The 20,193-nt window shown below is 33.2% G+C and overlaps 2 protein-coding genes across 2 annotated transcripts; both read right to left on the minus strand.

Moving 5' to 3' along the window:
* Positions 1-160: 160 nt before the first annotated feature.
* Positions 161-8,709, minus strand: LOC103568798 (ATP-binding cassette sub-family C member 4). The gene is made up of 15 exons (XM_014439360.2): positions 7,997-8,709; positions 7,823-7,933; positions 6,356-6,866; positions 5,604-5,795; positions 5,237-5,545; positions 4,686-5,162; positions 4,298-4,603; positions 4,010-4,219; positions 3,436-3,943; positions 2,005-2,235; positions 1,698-1,934; positions 1,349-1,611; positions 832-1,271; positions 616-745; positions 161-534 (listed from the first exon to the last, which is right to left on the minus strand). The coding sequence occupies exons 1-15, from the start codon at positions 8,062-8,064 to the stop codon at positions 400-402; spliced, it is 4,128 nt and encodes a 1,375-aa protein (XP_014294846.2). The 5' UTR covers positions 8,065-8,709; the 3' UTR covers positions 161-399.
* Positions 8,710-9,087: 378 nt separating this feature from the next.
* On the minus strand, positions 9,088-15,172 carry LOC103568797 (ATP-binding cassette sub-family C member 4). The gene is made up of 15 exons (XM_014439358.2): positions 14,544-15,172; positions 14,367-14,477; positions 13,765-14,281; positions 13,490-13,681; positions 13,068-13,379; positions 12,514-12,990; positions 12,126-12,431; positions 11,813-12,058; positions 11,230-11,737; positions 10,922-11,152; positions 10,592-10,828; positions 10,261-10,523; positions 9,744-10,183; positions 9,528-9,657; positions 9,088-9,446 (listed from the first exon to the last, which is right to left on the minus strand). Exons 1-15 carry the CDS (start codon positions 14,621-14,623, stop codon positions 9,222-9,224), a joined length of 4,275 nt encoding a protein of 1,424 aa, XP_014294844.1. The 5' UTR covers positions 14,624-15,172; the 3' UTR covers positions 9,088-9,221.
* Between the last annotated feature and the right edge of the window lie 5,021 nt (positions 15,173-20,193).

Here is a 20,193-nt window from a genome sequence, read left to right on the forward strand (position 1 = left end):
TTTTCATGTAAAACTTTACAATAAACTTATGTCACACGTAAGAATTTAATTTTATATTTGGAATTATAAGAAAGTAAATGGATATGGACTATTTTTTTTTTTAATTGTTTTTATTTAATAGAATTATTATATATCATATTTATGAATGAACAATTATCAGATGAATATATGATTACTAGGGTGATTGATTTATGATGTAAGCGTGTTATGGTCATGGTAAAAAATAAATAAGTATATTTTTTAGAGAAGTATAGGAGAAGAAAATAGATTCTTTGCAGCTAAAGCTCAAAACGTTAATTGTGAAATTTAATTCAAATCATTCGTTGAATTGCTTGCCAATTTATTGGCGTCAATGAGTCTTCTGTAGAACCCACGATTGTATGGATTCAAAATGTATAACTATGTTGATTGAAGCTGTAGTTCTAACACTTCTTGTATTATTTTAGCGGTCATTGTTGGTCCGGTCTGCTTCACCATTGTAGCGAAGACACTATCTGGTTTTTGCATCAGCAGTTCATAGGGGGTGTCGAACTCCTAGTGGGCAAATGGCACTTGATAATTTAGCCTCGATTAGTAAATAATTAATAATGAAATAGGATTTGAGAGATGACTTACCGCAACACAACCATTGTCCATAACTAGAACTCTGTCGCTGTTTATGATCGTGTTTAATCGGTGAGCTATTGTTATAACGGTACAGCCTGCGAATTTAGAGCGAATCGCTCGCTGAATTAATGCATCAGTTCTATCATACAACAAAATAACGATCATAATAAATTATACATTATGCCGGGAATTCCTGTCACTAACAGAAAAAGAGTTTATACGTACCGAGAATCGATATTGGCGGTGGCTTCATCGAGAACAAGAATACGATTGTTTCTTAACAGAGCTCGGGCGAGACAAATAAGTTGACGCTGACCGACACTGAAATTGGTTCCACCCTCGGTGACCCATTGATCGAGTGCCAAATCACTCAATTCAACTTCTCTCAAAGCATCCCAAATGTCTTTATCGGTGTACTTGTCGAAGGGATCGAGATTATATCGCAAAGTTTCAGAAAATAAAACAGGCTCTTGTGGAATTATTGATATACTTGATCGTAAGTCTTGAAGACCAATTGTTTTCGTGTCAATGTCATCAATTATTATTTGCCCCTTAAGTCCATCATCTACAAGTCGGAAGAGCGCTGATATCAAAGAAGACTTTCCAGCCCCAGTTCTTCCGACAACTCCCACTTTCCAGCCCGGCTCTATCATCAGGTCAATATTCTAATAAATAATAAAAGTATCTTGTAAACACACTATCAATTTTCAGTGTAAACAAGAAAAAGTAGACACTTTCATACCTTTAAAACAGGAGGATCACCTTCTTTGTAAGAGAGGTACACATTTTTCCATTGCATCCGTCCTTTTGACGGCCAGTTTTCTGGCAACGGCTTCGATGACTCTATTGGACCTTCCTTTGGTAGATCAGTATACTGAATAATTCTTTCAACTGCCGTCATTTGCGACTGTACCTCCATAGCTTGTTTTATACCCCATTGCAACATATTTGTCAACGTCAAAGACTGAGATATCGCTAAACCTATAGACGCTCCATAATTGTTGTCTACAAACATATCAAATTTCTATAACTCAATCACATCTCTCTTCTCACAACCGAGTTTTCCCACTATAGTATCAAAATTTCATTACCAGGATTAATTAAGATTAATGAAAAACATAGAATGGCAATAAAAATACACGCAATTATATCGATAATGAAACCATACGCTGATCCTGTTCCTATCAACAAATACCATGCCCCAGAATTAATGTCTTGGCATTCATCGAAATCATTCCGTAACATCCTTTGAACCTCTCTGCCACGACTCCGGATTGTCGTTAAACCATTAAACGTAGTGCTTACTTGTGTATAGATAGGACTTTTAGCTACAAAACATCCAATTCATATTATAGGTTGTTATGATGTAAAAATGCGTGAATTATATGTATTTCGTACTTATTCCTTCTACTCGTTTAGCATCTTGAGCTGTTACCAGGTAACAAATTGTTACGAAATAAAAAACCACGCCAGCAACTACCGTCAATATTATCATCCAGGGATTGACTATGAAGATATTGACTAGAGTCCCTGCTGAGTTAAAAAGTATCAACGAAGCTTGAAGCATTAATGGCAGAAGTAACTCGTCCATTGCACCAACGTCTTTTGAAAATCTATTTAATAATCGACCTAAAAGAAATGTTTTTCATACTCATATTTATTTAATTTACAAAATTAGATTATTTGCAACACATTAAATTTTTTTAAGGACTTGAGGTAAATAGTCAAGTTTTAAATAAGCAAATGATTTATGATCATTGTGTTTGTTGTTTAACCAGCAATAATGTAGAAGAGTCTCTTGAGAGATTAAATTTATTTAATGATAACATTGAGAGATACAGACTCGAGGGAAACTTTTTCAGCTTATATTGTCTTGATTATTTATTAACTGATACCAATGACCGACAAGATTGTGATAGCAATCTTGTATCTATAGATTGGACTGGAAAAGGTTTGATTTCTATATATAACTCGAGGACAAGTGAATCATGACTAACTTCCGAATAACGAAAAGTTTATGAATAATTATCTCGTACTACATAAAAATAGGAAATTATTAACGAAGAATTTAAGTTTTGAAATTCTATACCCAGATAGCAAAATGACGTCTTGATCTCTGAATGAGTTCCTATTTATGATTTGGACGTCTCATCAACATCTTAAAGAAGTCTTTAAGAAGTTCTCAAGATGTCGGATGAGTCACCTGGCGAACCCAGTAAGACTTCATAAAAACAGTTCTTTTTTTTCTGACTTCGCAAATAAGACTTCAGTATGAATTTACCATGACGTCTTAAGGAGCTCCTAATTTTGACTTCATAGAGAAGTTTAAAGAAGAATACATTTCGACGTCACAAAACTGACATCTTATTTATGGACCCTTCGAAATTTCTCACTTAAGGGTTCTTAAAAATGAAATCTTTATAAAGACGTCATAAAATCAAATTTAGGAGCTCCTTAAGACGTCACGGTAAATTCATACTGAAGCCTTATTCGCGAAGTCATAAAAAAGAACTATTTTTAAAGACGTTTTACTGAGGTCGCTAGGTGACTCATTCGACATCTTGAGAACTTCTTAAAGACTTCTTTAAGGTGTTGATGAGACGTGTAAATTATATATAGGAACTCATTCAGAACTCATCAAGATGCCATTTTGCTATTTGGGAATGGTAAATGACAAACAAGGCGCCCTTTTTTTTACACGGAAAAAAATGTCAAGTGAATATGCTTGTACTGCACAGTAATGTAATTATTACTGTGCTGCATAGGCATATTTATTTGACATTTCTATCCGAGTACAAAATTAGCCAAAATTATGTAAAACTAGTTTACCAGAAGGATTTGTACTGAAAAAGTACATGGTTGCTTGAAGAATGTTGGCCAACATGAGATCATGGAGTTTACGCGCAGCTCTCATTCCAACCAGGATAAGGAAATAGCACCTTGACATTGAGAGCGTGACAAAAGTGATAAGAAGTGTCAAGTAGATATAGACTGCCGTGTTCGCAGGTAACAAACCGTCAGCATCAAGAAGTGGAGCGAATATTGTGTTATTGACGAGAGAATTGGATTCATGTTTAGCACCCTGGCAAAAACCGCCTGAGGAATGAATACACGGCCTGAATGTTTCCAATGTTGTCCAATAAGTCATCCACTGGTCGACACCAATGCTTGCGACTTGGGTTACAATGAACAAAATTAATAGTAGAATGACACCAATTATTCCGGCTCCTTTTTGGAAAAAACGGAAGTAAATTTCTTTAGAAATGAACCCTGTGCCCATGACTTCATCAGGGAGTGTAGTTTTTTCATTAGTGCCAAGGTAATCTTCATTTATTGTCTATAAAATAGATAGATGAGTATTATTATAAACTACAGACTTAATTATTGAAATAAAATAACTCACAGGTTCATAACTGCTTTCAGTTCTTAAGGAAATTTTAGATTCATGGTTAGTCTCTTCGAGGAAAATGTTTCTCTTCTTGGTATTTTGAAGGACTTCTGTTGCATCAGTTAAAGTTTTTTTATCATTACTATTTATATTTCTAAACGTGCTTATGAATTCCGTATCTGATTTGGCTAAAGTATTAAAAGCGCCGTGATGTGTAATAGTGCCCTGATACAATACCAAGATGTGTGATTAGATAATGATTTTTCGTAAATTACGACGGTTATTTTGTAGTTAAATATTTACGCGCTCCAGAATTGCGATGGTGTCAGCTTGCTTGAGATAATTTAGCTGATGGGTGACGAGAATCCGCGTTTTGCCTTTCAGGTAGCCGAGAATACAATCCTGAAAGAGACATCGAGCGACACGCGCATCCACGGCACTGAGTGGATCATCTAGTAGGTATAAGTCTGCTTGTCTGTAAATTGCCCTGGCCAGATTGACTCTCGCTCGTTGACCACCAGACAGTGAAGCTCCGCGTTCGCCAACGATTGTCTTGTCACCATCAGGCAGTTGTTTAAAGTCTCGCAGTAATGAACAAACTTTCGTTACCTACGATCATCATTAACAATCACCATAAAGACAATGATCAACAATCGTACTTTAAAAAACAAAGAAATTATTTGTAACCAACTTCTTCATAACGCGCTTTGTCATAATCCTGCCCAAAGAGGATATTCTGTCTCACAGTTCCCGTAAAAAGCCATGGATCTTGACTTACATATGATATTTTCATCTCTGGATTGTCCTGTATAAATCCAGATTTAGATCTGGCATCAGCTGACTCTTCACGAGGGAACTGAAAGAGCCCAACTGTTCCCGCGCCAACTGGCAGCTCCTGCAGCAGCAAATTAAGCAAAGAACTTTTGCCCGAACCAACTGGACCTACAATAGTACAAAGTTCTCCGCCGTTGATCTTCAGAGTTACGTCACAAAGTGTCGGAGGTAACTGCCCAAATTTCCAATTGGCTGAAACTTTATTCAGTTCAACAACTACAGCTCCAGGAATGGATTTTTTCTCTTTTCCATCATTAACTCCCGAAATCTCAGACTCTTTGACATTCAAACAAGCTCTAGTATTTTCTTTAACTTCCTCTAATCTCAAGAATTCCTACAACAATCAAATCACAAGTATACAACCATGTCCAATTTCTAACATACAAACAAGAAACCATAAATCAATACTTCAATTCTTTTAACCGTAACCATAGTCTGACCAATCAGAACGATGGCTACGGGGAAGACGTCTGCCATATGTATTTGAAGGGTGTTAAAGTAAATAGCGATTTGAAAAGTAATCTGTGGATCTATTATACTTCCACTGTACATCAAAACTACCAGTGTTAGGAAAACCATTATCTTTTGGCTAATCCCCGACAATATCGTAGACAATACTTGTAAATTATTTGAGCAATGAATTGTTTTTATTTCATTAAATCTTATCTGCTTGACTATTTTATTGAACGGCATTTCCCATGCATACATTTTTATCACCTAGAATACATCATTTAAATTACGATCAATATTTATTTACAGAATATCTCTTTCATACCTGAATTCCTGCTATTAATTCACTCATAAACTGCACACGTCGATCGGTTAATTTAGCAGTCAAATTTCTAAGCTTTCCTGTTCTTACTCCAACATAGCCTTGCATTGGAATAGTTATCAATAATAATACTCCGTAGCCAATCAGAGTATAAATTCCTATACTTCGCCAGATGAGGTATCCGATCACAATAACCTGATGTATACAGAAACAAAACTCTATTATTTTGTATTACTTATTGCTTATACGCTGTAAAAAATTTTGAGTCCGTGGTGTAGCGTAAATGATTTGGTGTGAAAATTTTGAACACTGCTGGTGTTTAAGTTATACGAAGCACATTGTTAAATTTTTGAGTAATCTATTAGTCATGTATCAGTTATCTCGATGGAAAATCTACAGAAAATTTATAAAAAGTATCTGGAAAGTGTATGAAAATTCTAAGTATTCCAATGAAATTAGATCCAAATTTTGACGCTTGCGGAACACTTTCGGATCCATTTGATCAAATACCTGTCAAAAAGTTGTCAAAAACACTAATTTCACATGATAAAAAATTTCGATTAATAATAATATAATTATATTTTTTTAAAGAAAACACTCATACTGTGTTAAAAGTACAGCTTGACATTTCACACCATCAACTCTCACCGAGGAAACCGTGTTAAGTCCTCGAGGACCATTTTACATCAAAAATTTTTTACAGTGTAACAAATGATGATTTTGTTAATTTTACTAGAACAGAATAATAGAATTACCTGAAGTGGTGATATCCATAGATAATTAATATAAACCATAACAGAATCAAAGCGATTGACGTCATTACTCAGAAGATTTATCACCTGACCAACTGGAGTTTCATCCAAAGCCGGTTTACTTAATCTTAAACTTTTTCGATAAATTAACGAACAACAGGCAACTCTTATTCTCATTCCTAACATTCGACTCAAAAATATATATTGTTGAGTTATGCATATCATTGCAAAAGTTAAAACCGCAAGTATCCCGGCATATAGCAGCGCATTATTTTGGGACGTCTTATTATTTTTATTTTCAAAGAAATCGATTATCCAGTTCTGAATAATCGGTTGTAAATTTGTTAAAATAACATTCATGAATATTTGAAGTATTCCAATGATCAAAGATTCAAGCCAAAATGTTTTGATAATCGCGCGTAGTAAACTAGGTTTCAGAGATTTATTTCCATATCCATTTTTATTCACACTCCATTCGTTAGTTTCAGATTTTTTAAGTTCTTCAGCCCAAGCTCTGTAGAATTATTAATCGTAATTTTTATTAATGCCCCTAGCAAATCTCAATTACCGTATTTTACATGAATGTACTGTAGAGTGCTAGAAGTCACGGTTATAACTATAGTTACGGAATCTAAGGTAAATCTTGAAATTAAAAAAAAGTTACGATACCGTAACATAAATTATAAAATTTGACCATAAAATTTGGTACTCAGAAAAAGTACAGTAACGTCTTGTAAAGTTACAATACCATGCAGTTGCGGAAACATTTTTTTACCATAAAATACAATGCCCGTGGTAAAAATGAATCGATGAGTGAGCTAGCGTTTCGTTAAAATCGATGCTGATGGCAGATGACAAACGTGGCAGCCCTAGTTTATTTTACTAAGTATGAAACCACAAATATGGTGAAATATCGTAGATCTCAGAGAAAAGGATTAGATCTACTTTGATATACAGTAGGTCTACGGAGATCTGATTTTTCCAGAAATGAAATCTACGTTACTTTTGGCAATAAGTCTACGGAGATCAAGATAGATCTACATAGATCTACTACTGTAGATGTACATAGATCTATAGTTATAGAATTACGTAGATCTACAATAGTAGAACAGTACGGATCTATAGTTGTAGATCTACAGTTATAGGTATACTGTGGTACATCTAGATAGATACACTATGGCAGATCTACATTAACCTACTACTGTAAATTTACAATAGTAGAGTTACATATATCTACAGTTGTAGATCTACAGTATTATAGATCTACTACTGAAGATGTACATAGTTCTACTACTATGATCTACATAGTTCTACTACTGTAGTAAATCTACATAGATCTATAGTAGTAGATCTACCTAGATCTAAATTATTTTTTTTCAGGATTTATCATGAAACACCGCAATATACCGAAAATTATCGTAAATGAAGATCCGCTAGGGCGCAATAAAAAAATAATGAGAAGAAGTATACCTTTCTAAGTAGTCAGTCAAAGATTTTGATTTATCTGAAGCTAACGGTGGGAAAAGATCATTTTTTGTAATCCCATGTCGCGATCCTTTTTTGAACAATTCCACTGTCCACCTATCAATAAACCGTTTATTAAAACACATTTAAATTATGAACGAATAACAATTATATACAAACCAAAAAAATAATCGGCTGATAGAGTTTGCCTTTTCAAGAGGATTTTGTCTTAACTTTTCAGCTGTCATTTTTTAATGATCGTTTCTTACAATCATTAACCATTAATCAACAACACAACTATTCACTTATCCACTGTAATTTTCATGTCATCACTTGTGTTAATTTTTTTTAAAATGAGCCCGTATACAGTTATCAAGCTTTAACTTGTCTTGTAAAAAATCTACAATTCTCTTAAATAAAACCAACACACGTAATTCAGAGTGTACACATTCGAGATTGAAAATATTTATGAATACGGTTTGGTGAATCGTTAATGTAGAATGATTTATAACAGCGAAAACGTAATATATTATTTTAAAAAAGTTGGAACAGACAGTGTTTAAATATTATTTAAACATTTAGCAAATATTTTTTGAAGATATTGTTAATGATTCCCAATATTATAATCATTTTCAGAACTTTATGACGTTGAAGACAAATATTTTCTTTAAAATCATTTTATTGAATATTTTTGATCATTTGAATAACCCAAGCATCGGCCGTGGTCCAGCTTCAGACTTTTGGCTAATTTAAAAAATTTTAAAAACTGAAATTATGGATTTTTTTAACGAATAAAAAACTGTTATATGCAAGTTATAAATATGATCAATTAAAAGACTATCATCGAATACGGATATGGCAAAATAAATAATTTCTATGAGCCAACAATCTAGTTATCGAATATATTTATTTAACGTTTTCACTGAATAGGTTCTCTCGATGATAGATATAAATTATTCGCTATGGTATCATATAAGAGATTAGATAAAAATTATTTGATTGACCATTTATTTAATTCATCAGTATTCTGATCAGAATATATGTAGATCATATTGTAGGAATAGAAAAAAATTAGATAGGAGTAGAATTAAGTTTTTGATCATGTGAATATTATTTGCTGTTGATGGTTTTTTTAGGGATTTATTTGGGGACTGATAAAAAGCAGAACTGGCCAAACAAATAAATTGATATATATTTTCTGAAGAAGCCCATTTTGTGCAGATTAACATTACAATTTATAGGGTTATAAGAGAACGAATAATCATAAAATGTAATATTTAAAAAATATATTTATTTAAATTTAGTACATCATTGAGAAAATTCAATGAGATTTGTAGTATATATAAGTGATAATAAATTAAAATAATGAGGTAATAAGTGAGAAAATCTAACTTAGTTTGTTTATCTAAAGTTTCGTATTATCGGACAATGACTCGTGAGTGGGTGAATTATTATCTGGAGGATTGGTATCGTCCACTTGAGCTGATGGAGGTATATCTGTTTGCTGTTGATGCGATTCCATCACTTCCTGTATTATTTTGGCGGTCATTGTTGGGCCGGTTTGTTCAACCATTTTAGCGAATATACTATCTGGTCTTTTCAATAGTAGTTCGTAAGGAGTGTCGAACTCCTGTTGGGTAAATGACATTTGATAATTTAGCCTCGATTAGTATATAAATAGTAATTAAATAGGATTTGAAAGATGACTTACCGCAACACAACCATTGTCCATAACTAGAACTCTGTCGCTATTTATGATCGTGTTTAATCGGTGAGCTATTGTTATAACGGTGCAGTCTGCGAATTTAGACCGAATCGCTCGCTGAATTAATGCATCAGTTCTATCATACAACAAAATAACAATCATAATAAATTATACATTTTGCCGGGAATTCCTGTCACTAACAACAAAAGAGTTTATACGTACCGAGAGTCAATATTGGCGGTGGCTTCATCGAGGACAAGAATACGATTGTTTCTTAACAGAGCTCGGGCAAGACAAATGAGTTGACGTTGACCGACACTGAAATTGGTTCCACCCTCGGTGACCCATTGATCAAGAGCCAAATCACTCAATTCAACTTCTCTCAAAGCATCCCAAATGTCTTTATCGGTGTACTTGTCGAAGGGATCGAGATTATACCGCAAAGTTTCAGAAAATAAAACAGGCTCTTGTGGAATTATCGATATACTTGATCGTAAGTCCTGGAGACCAATTGTTTTCGTGTCAATGTCATCAATTATTATTTGCCCCTTAAGTCCATCATCTACAAGTCGGAAGAGCGCTGATATCAAAGAAGACTTTCCAGCCCCAGTTCTTCCGACAACTCCCACTTTCCAGCCCGGCTCTATCATCAGGTCAATATTCTGATAAATAATAAAAGTATCTTGTAAACACACTATCAATTTTCAATGTAAACAAGAAAAAGTAGACACTTTCATACCTTTAAAACAGGAGGATCACCTTCTTTGTAAGAGAGGTACACATTTTTCCATTGCATCCGTCCTTTTGACGGCCAGTTTTCTGGCAACGGCTTCGATGACTCTATTGGACCTTCCTTTGGTAGATCAGTATACTGAATAATTCTTTCAACTGCCGTCATTTGCGATTGTACTTGAGTAGCTTGCTTTACTCCATGTTGAAGCATACCAGTTAACGCTAATGATTGAGATATTGCCAAGCCAACAGATGCTCCGAAAGTATTCTCTGTAATTTATACTCAAATTCTTTATCCAACTTCGAATATAATTAATCACAAACAAGTATGTTATTACCAGGATTTATAAGGATCAGTAAGAAACACAGAACAGCAATAAAAGTACAAGCGATCAGATCGATACTGAATCCAAAAGCAGTCCCAGATGCTATTACTAGGTACCACGCCCCGGTATGTTCGTCTTGATACCGATCAAATTCTTTACGCAGCATCACTTGTACGTCTTTGCCACGACTTCTGATTGTCGTCAGACCGTTCAATGTTGTGCATACATGAGAAAACACTGGACTTCTTGCTATAAATCACAGAGAATATCTGTAGTTATTTATAGTAGCAAGTAATAATTATCTATCAACGATCGTTCGATTAAAAATTCATAAATATTTACCGATTCCTTCCAGTCGCTTGACATCCTGGGCAGATTTTAGATAGAATATCATTAAGAAATAGAATATAATTCCAACAATTGCGGTAAGTACTATCATCCAATAATTAACTGAAATGATATTTATTAATATACCCATGACTTCCATCAAAATTAGAAATGCTTCAATTATAAACTGTAGAAGTAAATCATCCATTGCACCAACGTCCTTTGAAAATCTGTTTAATAATCGACCTACAACAGACATAGTGTTATAATTTTTTTTAAATTCAGTGGAATTTAAAACCAATCTCTTGATGACGAAAAGTTACCTGAAGGATTCGTATTGAAAAAGTACATTGTCGCTCTAAGAACGTTGGCGAACATGAGATTGTGAAGTCGGCGCGCAGCTCTCATTCCAACCAGGATAAGGAAATAGCACCTTGACATTGAGAGCGTGATAAAAGTGATAAGAAGTGTCAAGTAGATATAGACTGCCGTGTTCGCAGGTAACAAACCGTCAGCATCAAGAAGTGGAGTGAATATTGTGTTATTGACGAGGGAATTGGATTCATGTTTAGCACCCTGGCAAAAACCGCCTGAGGAATGAATACACGGCCTGAATGTTTCCAATGTTGTCCAATAAGCCATCCACTGGTCGACGCCAATAGAGGCAGCTGTTGTTACAATGAACATAAAAGCAAGTAGAGTGACGCCAATGACTCCACCACCTTCTCGGAAATATCTGAAGTAAATCTCCTTAGAAATGAATCCTCTGCCCATGACTTCATCGGGGAGTGCAGTTTTTGCATTCACGTCCTCGATATCTTCATTCACCATCTAAACAGTAATAGGAGTAATGAAAATACTGACAAATCGTAGTTTGGATTTCTGAAAATGTCAAAAAATACGAACAAATTTATAACTGTCTTGTGATCTGATAGAAATTTGAGACATCCTCGTCTTGATTCGACGGAAGAAATTGCCGTTCTCGGAAGCATTTTCAGTGTCTGAAGTTTCAAGAGCCTTTTTCGAGGGACTTATAACAGCTATTTCTGTTTTTTCTTCTTCTTCATTTTTCTTTAGAGCCTTGAGCATGTTGTTTAAGACAGAACTGGTTTTAGTCAGAGCATCGAAAGAACCTTGATGTTTAATGGAACCCTAGAAAGAGAAGCAGATTTATTTATAATTGATCATTATTCATTGCAAATGAAGAGATGAACCTTACACGCTCCAATACTGCAATTGTGTCAGCCTGTTTGAGATAATTGAGCTGATGGGTGACAAGAATCCGCGTTTTGCCTTTCAAATATTCGAGTATACAGTCTTTGAATAGACGTCGAGCGACACGCGCATCTACGGCACTGAGTGGATCATCTAGTAGGTATAAGTCTGCTTGTCTGTAAATTGCCCTGGCCAGATTGACTCTCGCTCGTTGACCACCAGACAGTGAAGCTCCGCGTTCGCCAACGATTGTCTTGTCACCATCAGGCAGTTGTTTGAAATCTCGCAGTAATGAACAAACTTTCGTTACCTACGATCATCATTAACAATCACCATAAAGACAATGATCAACAATCATACTTTAAAAAACAAAGAAATTATTTGTAACCAACTTCTTCATAACGCGCTTTGTCATAATCCTGCCCAAAGAGGATATTCTCTCTCACAGTTCCCGTAAAAAGCCATGGATCTTGACTTGCATACGATATTTTCATCTCTGGATTGTCCTGTATAAATCCAGATTTAGATCTGGCATCAGCTGACTCTTCACGAGGGAACTGAAAGAGCCCAACTGTTCCCGCGCCAACTGGCAGCTCCTGCAGCAGCAAATTAAGCAAAGAACTTTTGCCCGAACCAACTGGACCTACAAGAGTACAAAGTTCTCCGCCGTTGATCTTCAGAGTTACGTCACAAAGTGTCGGAGGTAACTGCCCAAATTTCCAATTGGCTGAAACTTTATTCAGTTCAACAACTACAGCTCCAGTCGGGGATTTTTTCTCTTTTCCATCATTAACTTCAGTTTTATTGGACTCTTCCATTTTCAAACTCGCGTTTGCATTTCCTTTAACTTCTTCCAAAAGAAGGAATTCCTAAAAAGAATATGATTCAATCAAATCCAATGCAGCTCAAATATTGTTAGTAATTTTGAATCTCTAGTAACCTATACCTCAATCCTTTTAACAGCAACAATTGCTTGTATCAACGATATTATTGATATCGGAAAGAAAATTGTCATGAGCAATTGCAGCGTACTGAAGTAAATCGAAATTTGAAACGTGATTCCTGGAGATATTGGATTGTCATCGACCATTATGAAAATAACAAGAGTCATAAAGAGCATCGCTTTCTGCGTGAATTCCGACAGACTTGAGTATAATCCCCGAATATTATTCGCACGGTGGATTTGTTTGATTTCATTCAATCTGGTTTGAGTGACTATTTTATTAAATGGAATTTCCCATGCGTACATCTTTACAACCTGATTCGTAAAATTCAAATAATATACTCATTATACTTATTCGAAAAGAACATCAACAACTACACAAAAGCCTGCAATAACGTTAATTAATTCAAGAAATATTAGCATACTTGAATACCAGCTATCAATTCGCTCATAAGTTGAACGCGTCGGTCGGTTAATTTAGCAGTCAAATTTCTAAGTTTTCCTGTTACCACTCCCACATAGCCTTGCATTGGAATAGTTATTAAAAACAACACTCCGTACCCGACTAGAGTGTAAATTCCAATACTGCGCCAAATAATGTAACCAATCACAACAATCTGGGGGTACCAAAAAATACAATTCGGGTTAAAATAAAAATTTGAATACTCCTGTAATTGATCGAAAATAAAACAGATCATACCTGAATCGGAGTTATCCATAGATAATTAACAAAAACAGGCTGTAAATCGAAGCGATTGACGTCATTACTAAGAAGATTTACAACTTGACCAGCTGGAGTTTCATCTAACGCTGGCTTACTTAATTTCAAACTTTTTCGATAAATTAACGAACAACATGCAACTCTTATTCTCATTCCCAATATTTGACCGAAAAAGTTCATATGATGCAATGAGAAAGTGATTCCCAAAGTCACAACTATGAGAGCTGTAGCCCAACTCAATGCCTCACTTTGTGTCATTGAATTTTGATTTTTGCTACCAAAAAATGATATAACCCATCCTTGGATAATTGGTTGCAAATTAAATAGAATAACTTGTTCGATGATTTGGAACACTCCAATAATCGCATACTTGAGCCAAAATGTCTTAATTATTGCGCGAAGCAAACTTGGTTTCGGCGATTTCGCGTTACGATTATCGACATTATTCTGATTATTTTCATTGACCTCCAATTTCTTTAGCTCATCATTCCATGCCCTGCAGTAAAACCATTTATTATTATTAATAAAATTCATAAATTTTGATAAACTATAACTATAATATATAATCAATATATATATACCGTTCCAAATCGTCTGTCAGTGTCTCCGATTTATCAGAAGCTAACGGAGTATAAAGATCATCTGCTGTAATTCCATTTCGTGCTCCTTTTTTAAATAACCCCAGTGTCCACCTGAGGAAATGTTAATCAACAATAAGAATAAATTACCTCAAACAATAAACAATATATAACACAAACCAAAAAAATAATCGGCTGAGAGGATTGGCCTTTTCAATGGGATTTCTTCTCAACTTTTCCTCAGTTATTTTCTCCGCCATATCGCTTACACTTCTCAATCAACCCAACGCAACTGAATTGCCACAACGACTCATTTACTGTACTTAATAATTAATCGCCCACTTATTTCACCCAATAATAATAAATTACTCAGTTACAATCAATTAAACCCGACGCACTTAGTTTTATTAAAAATTGTCCATTAAAACACCACGTGTTGTAACAACGACACACTTTATTTTATTCTGTCTACAATGAAATCCCTGTCTGATAATAGTATCAGAGTCTCACATTTTTAATGAATATAAAGATTGATAAGTTAAACACACTAGATATAATACAATATCACTAATTATGACTTTTAATTTTGTTTACTTAAAAATAATAGATTAAGATATACAAAAGATTTTTTTATCGTCACAATTTTGTTTACTCAAATAATTAAATACAATATTAAATATTTTATAAATATATAAATCTATATATATGTGTTAAATTATTTTTCTACCACGTGGTTCAAAATTATACACGTGCGATATAACTTAATATACATTCGAATATAAAGCACATCCGTATCCGCGTATTGGGTGTTAGAGACTGTAGACATTCACTAAAGATCGTGTTCTTGAAACCTAACAACGAATGAAATTCAAATAATCTTGTCTGTTCTGAGAATTTATAAGACTAGTCGAGTAATAGAATAAAATATGAATAATTTTAAATTCAAATTTAATGCAGTAATTAAATATTTTTTTTGAACATTGACATTTATTTAAATAATACAGATTATTGTTGTATTTTATTTTTTTTAAATCAATAATCATATGGACGGTTTATTAATTATGATTAATTAATTTATGCTAATAATATTTTAATTTTAATGGTAATTTTACTTATATGTATATCATATTGATATATTTTTTTTTTCTTTTTATCTAAGGACGGAAAAAATTACAAGGACGATTGTGGTTTTATCATAAATTTAAATTATTAAACATATATATATATATATATATATATATATATATATATATATATATATATATATATATATGCATGTGTGATTAATGATTTAACGCCTGAATGATTTCCATTCTTCATCATGATAAGAAACAAATCAGTTTTATTGTTATTTTAAACTCAAAATGATTTAGTTTCATACAATAAAAGAATTTTAAAAAAAAGTGATTTATTCATATTTTTAATAGTAATTTTTTCATTATAACCATAAATATAATTACTATCTACGTATGTATTTATAAAACTTATCGTCTGATAAAAAAAAACTTTTTATTCTAATTGAGTAACAGTAAAATTCTTAAGATCCTTGTTACGGAAGGTCAATTTTTTAAATTGAATATATACTTTTTTCTTTTCTTTTTCTTAATTACATAATTTGTAAAAAATATTTACTTTTTGTGTCAACATGTGTAATTAAGTACATGAAAAAAATAATAATTTTAGTTGTTATCATTATTATATTAATCAGTGTACAAATACAGAAAGATTAATAAATTATGTTTAATTAGTAATTTTCAATAAAAATAATAATAAAAATAGATATGTATGAGGTGTGTTACATATTGCATCAGTTTGATTATATCACCATTTATTTACATTAGAAGGGACAGATTAAAATAGTTTTATATTGTATGTTATTTGGTTGAGTCATAATTTAGGAATGTGGATATGTGAACAAGATATTTCGAGTATAATAAATTTCGCTTATTATTTTATAAAAACAAATAAAATGTTTTGAAGGATTATAAATTATGCATATTAATAATTAGTAGAAGCATTGTTTGAAATATGTATTATTATTTATCACATATTTTGAAGAATCAAATTACTATTTTATCTACAAGAATAATAAATGACATATAATGACTATTGATAAGTAAAATATTTCTCTTATCGACTGGGATGACTGAGAATATCCTGAGATAACGAGAGGGCGCTTTGATAGCCAAGCTGACGGTAAGCTAGCGACAACCTTCCCTAATAGCCAAGGTGGCGAGAAACTGGCGTCCAACCAACAGCCGCAACTAGACGCCAAGTTGGTACTTCCAAAGTTGATAGACACTTTCTGAAAAAGTTGGTTGCAAAAGTTGGCAATCATAAGTTGACGGAAAGCTGCCTTCAATTTTCTCAGAAACCTGCTTGCGAATTGCGGCCCTTCCCTGGCTGGCGTCAACTTTCCCAGAAAGTTGGCGGTAACTTATAGCCAAAAGTTGCAAAAGTAGAGTTGTCGATGTCGATTACTTGTCGTCAAGTTGGTCGCGAACTAAAGAATACCAACTTTTTGACGAGCAACACGTGCTATCAGGGTTCTGATCAGGAAGCTGGCAACAATCTACTGCCGCAACTTGTCACCAACTTTCTCAGAAAATTGAAGGCAAAACTTTCCGTCAACTAATGAAATGCCAATTTTTGCCACCAACTTTCGTAGAAAGTTACTATCAACTTATGGAAATGCAAATTTTTGCAGCCAACTTGGCAACAGATTGCAGCAGTAGATTGTCACCAGCTTGCTGCCAACGATTGACGTCACTATCGCTAAATTCACTACTATTATTTTTAAATTTAATTGCCATTTCTGTGATAATTTAATATTATCCAAAAAATTAATCTAAAATGTAACTAAAAAATTTTTTACGTCATTTATCTCTTAGTTTCTTTTAATCTGACAAAAAAATTACGGATCATTACATTTTGTAAACAACAAAGAATTAAAAATATCAGAAAAATTTTTAATTTTCATTAAGTTTGAAGTTAATTTAATAGACCACAAAATAAAGTGCAGACAAAGATTAAAATTTTCACAGATTCAGATTGTTTTTTTTTCACCTTCTAAAAACAAGATACAGAATTAAAGTAGCATTTACGAAATCTCGGATTAAAGATTTCATTTTGTAGTACAGTATCTTCATGATTTTCTAATGCAAATGATTCATGTGCTAAATTAATGGTATCATTCAAACTTTCCTACAACACAAAAAAAAAAATTCATGACTGTTCGGCAATAAAAGAATTTCACTGCTCATATATTTTTTTGTTACACAAAAGAAAAATTTACACTTGCTCCAAGTAATTTTTTTGCATTATGAATTAAAAAAAAAAAAAAAAGAAAATTCTTGAGGCAAGAAAAAAATTTTTGGGCGAGAAAAAAATCCCTGAAGTACGGATTCTTTTTTTTTTCTTTTGTGTAGGCAATAAAAATATGTGAATTACATCTATTTTTACTTTCGCATAAATGTATAATAAATAATAAATACTTACATCAGTAAACGATACATCAAACATTGAATATAATTCACTTTCTGAAAGCCTTGAATTTTCATTTATAATTTTATTTCTAATAATTGGTAATGAACATGTAATAGTTATCAGTGCAACAAATAGTAATATAAATGTGTAATGAGACATTATGTCGAAAAAAATAATTTGATACTGCAATGTCAACTTCAATTTTATAATTAAAAGCAATTTGCCGATGAGACTGAATTACGATGGCAAATGATGTCGTTGACTTTTTTTTCCAAGTTTCGAAAGAACGTCTGGCTTGAATAGAATAACTTTAACGAAATTTACTTGTTTAACGTAATCAATTATTATCACTGAATATTAATGTTAATATATTATAATTAATAATTAAACACTTGATTTAATTAAATTAGACTGCAGCAAAAATCATCGAAGTCGATTTACATGACAATATATGAATCAAAAGTAATATAAAAAAAATTTTTTTTGGTTCTTTTAAAGATATCTGTGAAAAGATATAAACCGATGAGATATAGTCGAATCTGATCGGTTCAATTGATATCTGATCAGAAATTAAATTTGGATCTGATTGTATATGAAAATATTTTGTCAGATCTAAGAATATCTGCTAAATTTCTACCGATAAAAATGAATCATATATAGGTATATATATATACTTATATATGGATCATATATCAAAATTTGTAATTACAAAAATGTAATGCTATATTTATTAATGAACTTTTACGCCATTGATGACAAAAATTTTCACATAAAATTGTTTACACCATGCCAGTGACTATGAATATTCAAAAGTGTAATAGACAAAGTGGTAATAAATTCTAATTTATAAGTAAATTTTTCTTATCTTTAATTAAAATATTATCGAATAAATTGTTAATGATAATTAGTATTCATCCATTGATAAAATATAGGAAAGTCACATTTCAATAAGTCAATATATTATCAACTGATAATTTATTCACACAATTTATTTAGTCAAGTGACATACTCTTGTAGACTAATCATGTAACTTTTTTTTTTGTATTATAGGAAAGTTTTTATGGTGTTGTTAAAATTTCTTCAAACGCGATACGTACAAGTTTTCATAATTGATCCTTAAAAACAGAGGGAGCTTCAATTATGCTGCATAAATGAAACCTGTAATTCTTATTTTCAAGCCTATTACAGCCTATTGGCAGTATTTACGAAAATACAGTAAAAACACACTACACGGAAAATAATAATAATAAATTCGGCAGCCGAAATGAAAGGTAGATTTCTCACTTAATCTATCGAAGAAGTTAATTTCGTACATAAATATCTTGTGATACATGTTAGTGTGTAGACATGGTATTAAATTTCTCGGCGAACTTCAGATACCCATACAAAGTCACCGTTAATGGAAAAAATGCCGTAGATCGGCCGATGTCTGCCGTCACTCGCCCTGATAGCACAAGTTGATCGTGAAAAAGTTGGTCATTCATTAGTTTCCGACCAACTTGACGACAAGTTGTCAACAACTTTAGATTTTGCAACTTTTGGCTACAAGTTACCGCCAACTTTCTGAGAAAGTTGGCGCCAGTATGGAGCCGCAACTGGTATGCAAGTTTTTGAGGAAATTGAAAGTAAACTTACCGTCAACTTATGATCACCAACTTTTGCAAGCAACTTTTGCCACCAACTTTCTCAGAAAGTGTTCGTCAACTTATTGGATTTCCAACTTTTGCCACCAACTTTCTCTGAAAATGTCTATCAACCATTGGAGGTACCAACTGTTGGTGGTCAACTTAGTGTCCAGTTGCGGCTGCAAGTTTCTCGTCAGTTTCTCGCCAACTTGGCTATCAGGGCGGCCAAGCATTGGCAATAGTAATAGCCCAAGCATGGTTAGTTACCAGCAGCCGTTTAATATTTTAAACGACGCTGCCGATGGCTGGCCAAAGAATGACTACTTATGACTAGTATCTAGATCATTCAAAAGTGTCAGCTCAACATTAGCAGTTTCGTCCAGTAGCCATTGTTCGGACCCAGCAATCAGAAAGACGGCAGTTCGCGCCCAGAGCCCAGCAGAATTTTCGCCGAGTTTTTTTCACATCATTTACCCTACGTAAATAGTTTAAACGTTACGATCATGAATTCTATTAGGTTAATAAAAAAAAAAAAATTTTTTCTTATTTAAATTCATTTACATGCTTGGCTGATTGCCGGCTGCCAATAATCGGCCGATAGTCGAGCGCCATTAATGGGCCGGGGTTATCATTTGTATATTCAGCCGTTCATGGGCCATTAAAAATTGTCAATGACCGGCCGTTCATCATCATACTTCGCCCGGCGATGGGCCATCCAA

This window comes from Microplitis demolitor, chromosome 6 (assembly GCF_026212275.2).
Source record: "Microplitis demolitor isolate Queensland-Clemson2020A chromosome 6, iyMicDemo2.1a, whole genome shotgun sequence".
Classification (NCBI taxonomy): domain Eukaryota; kingdom Metazoa; phylum Arthropoda; class Insecta; order Hymenoptera; family Braconidae; genus Microplitis; species Microplitis demolitor.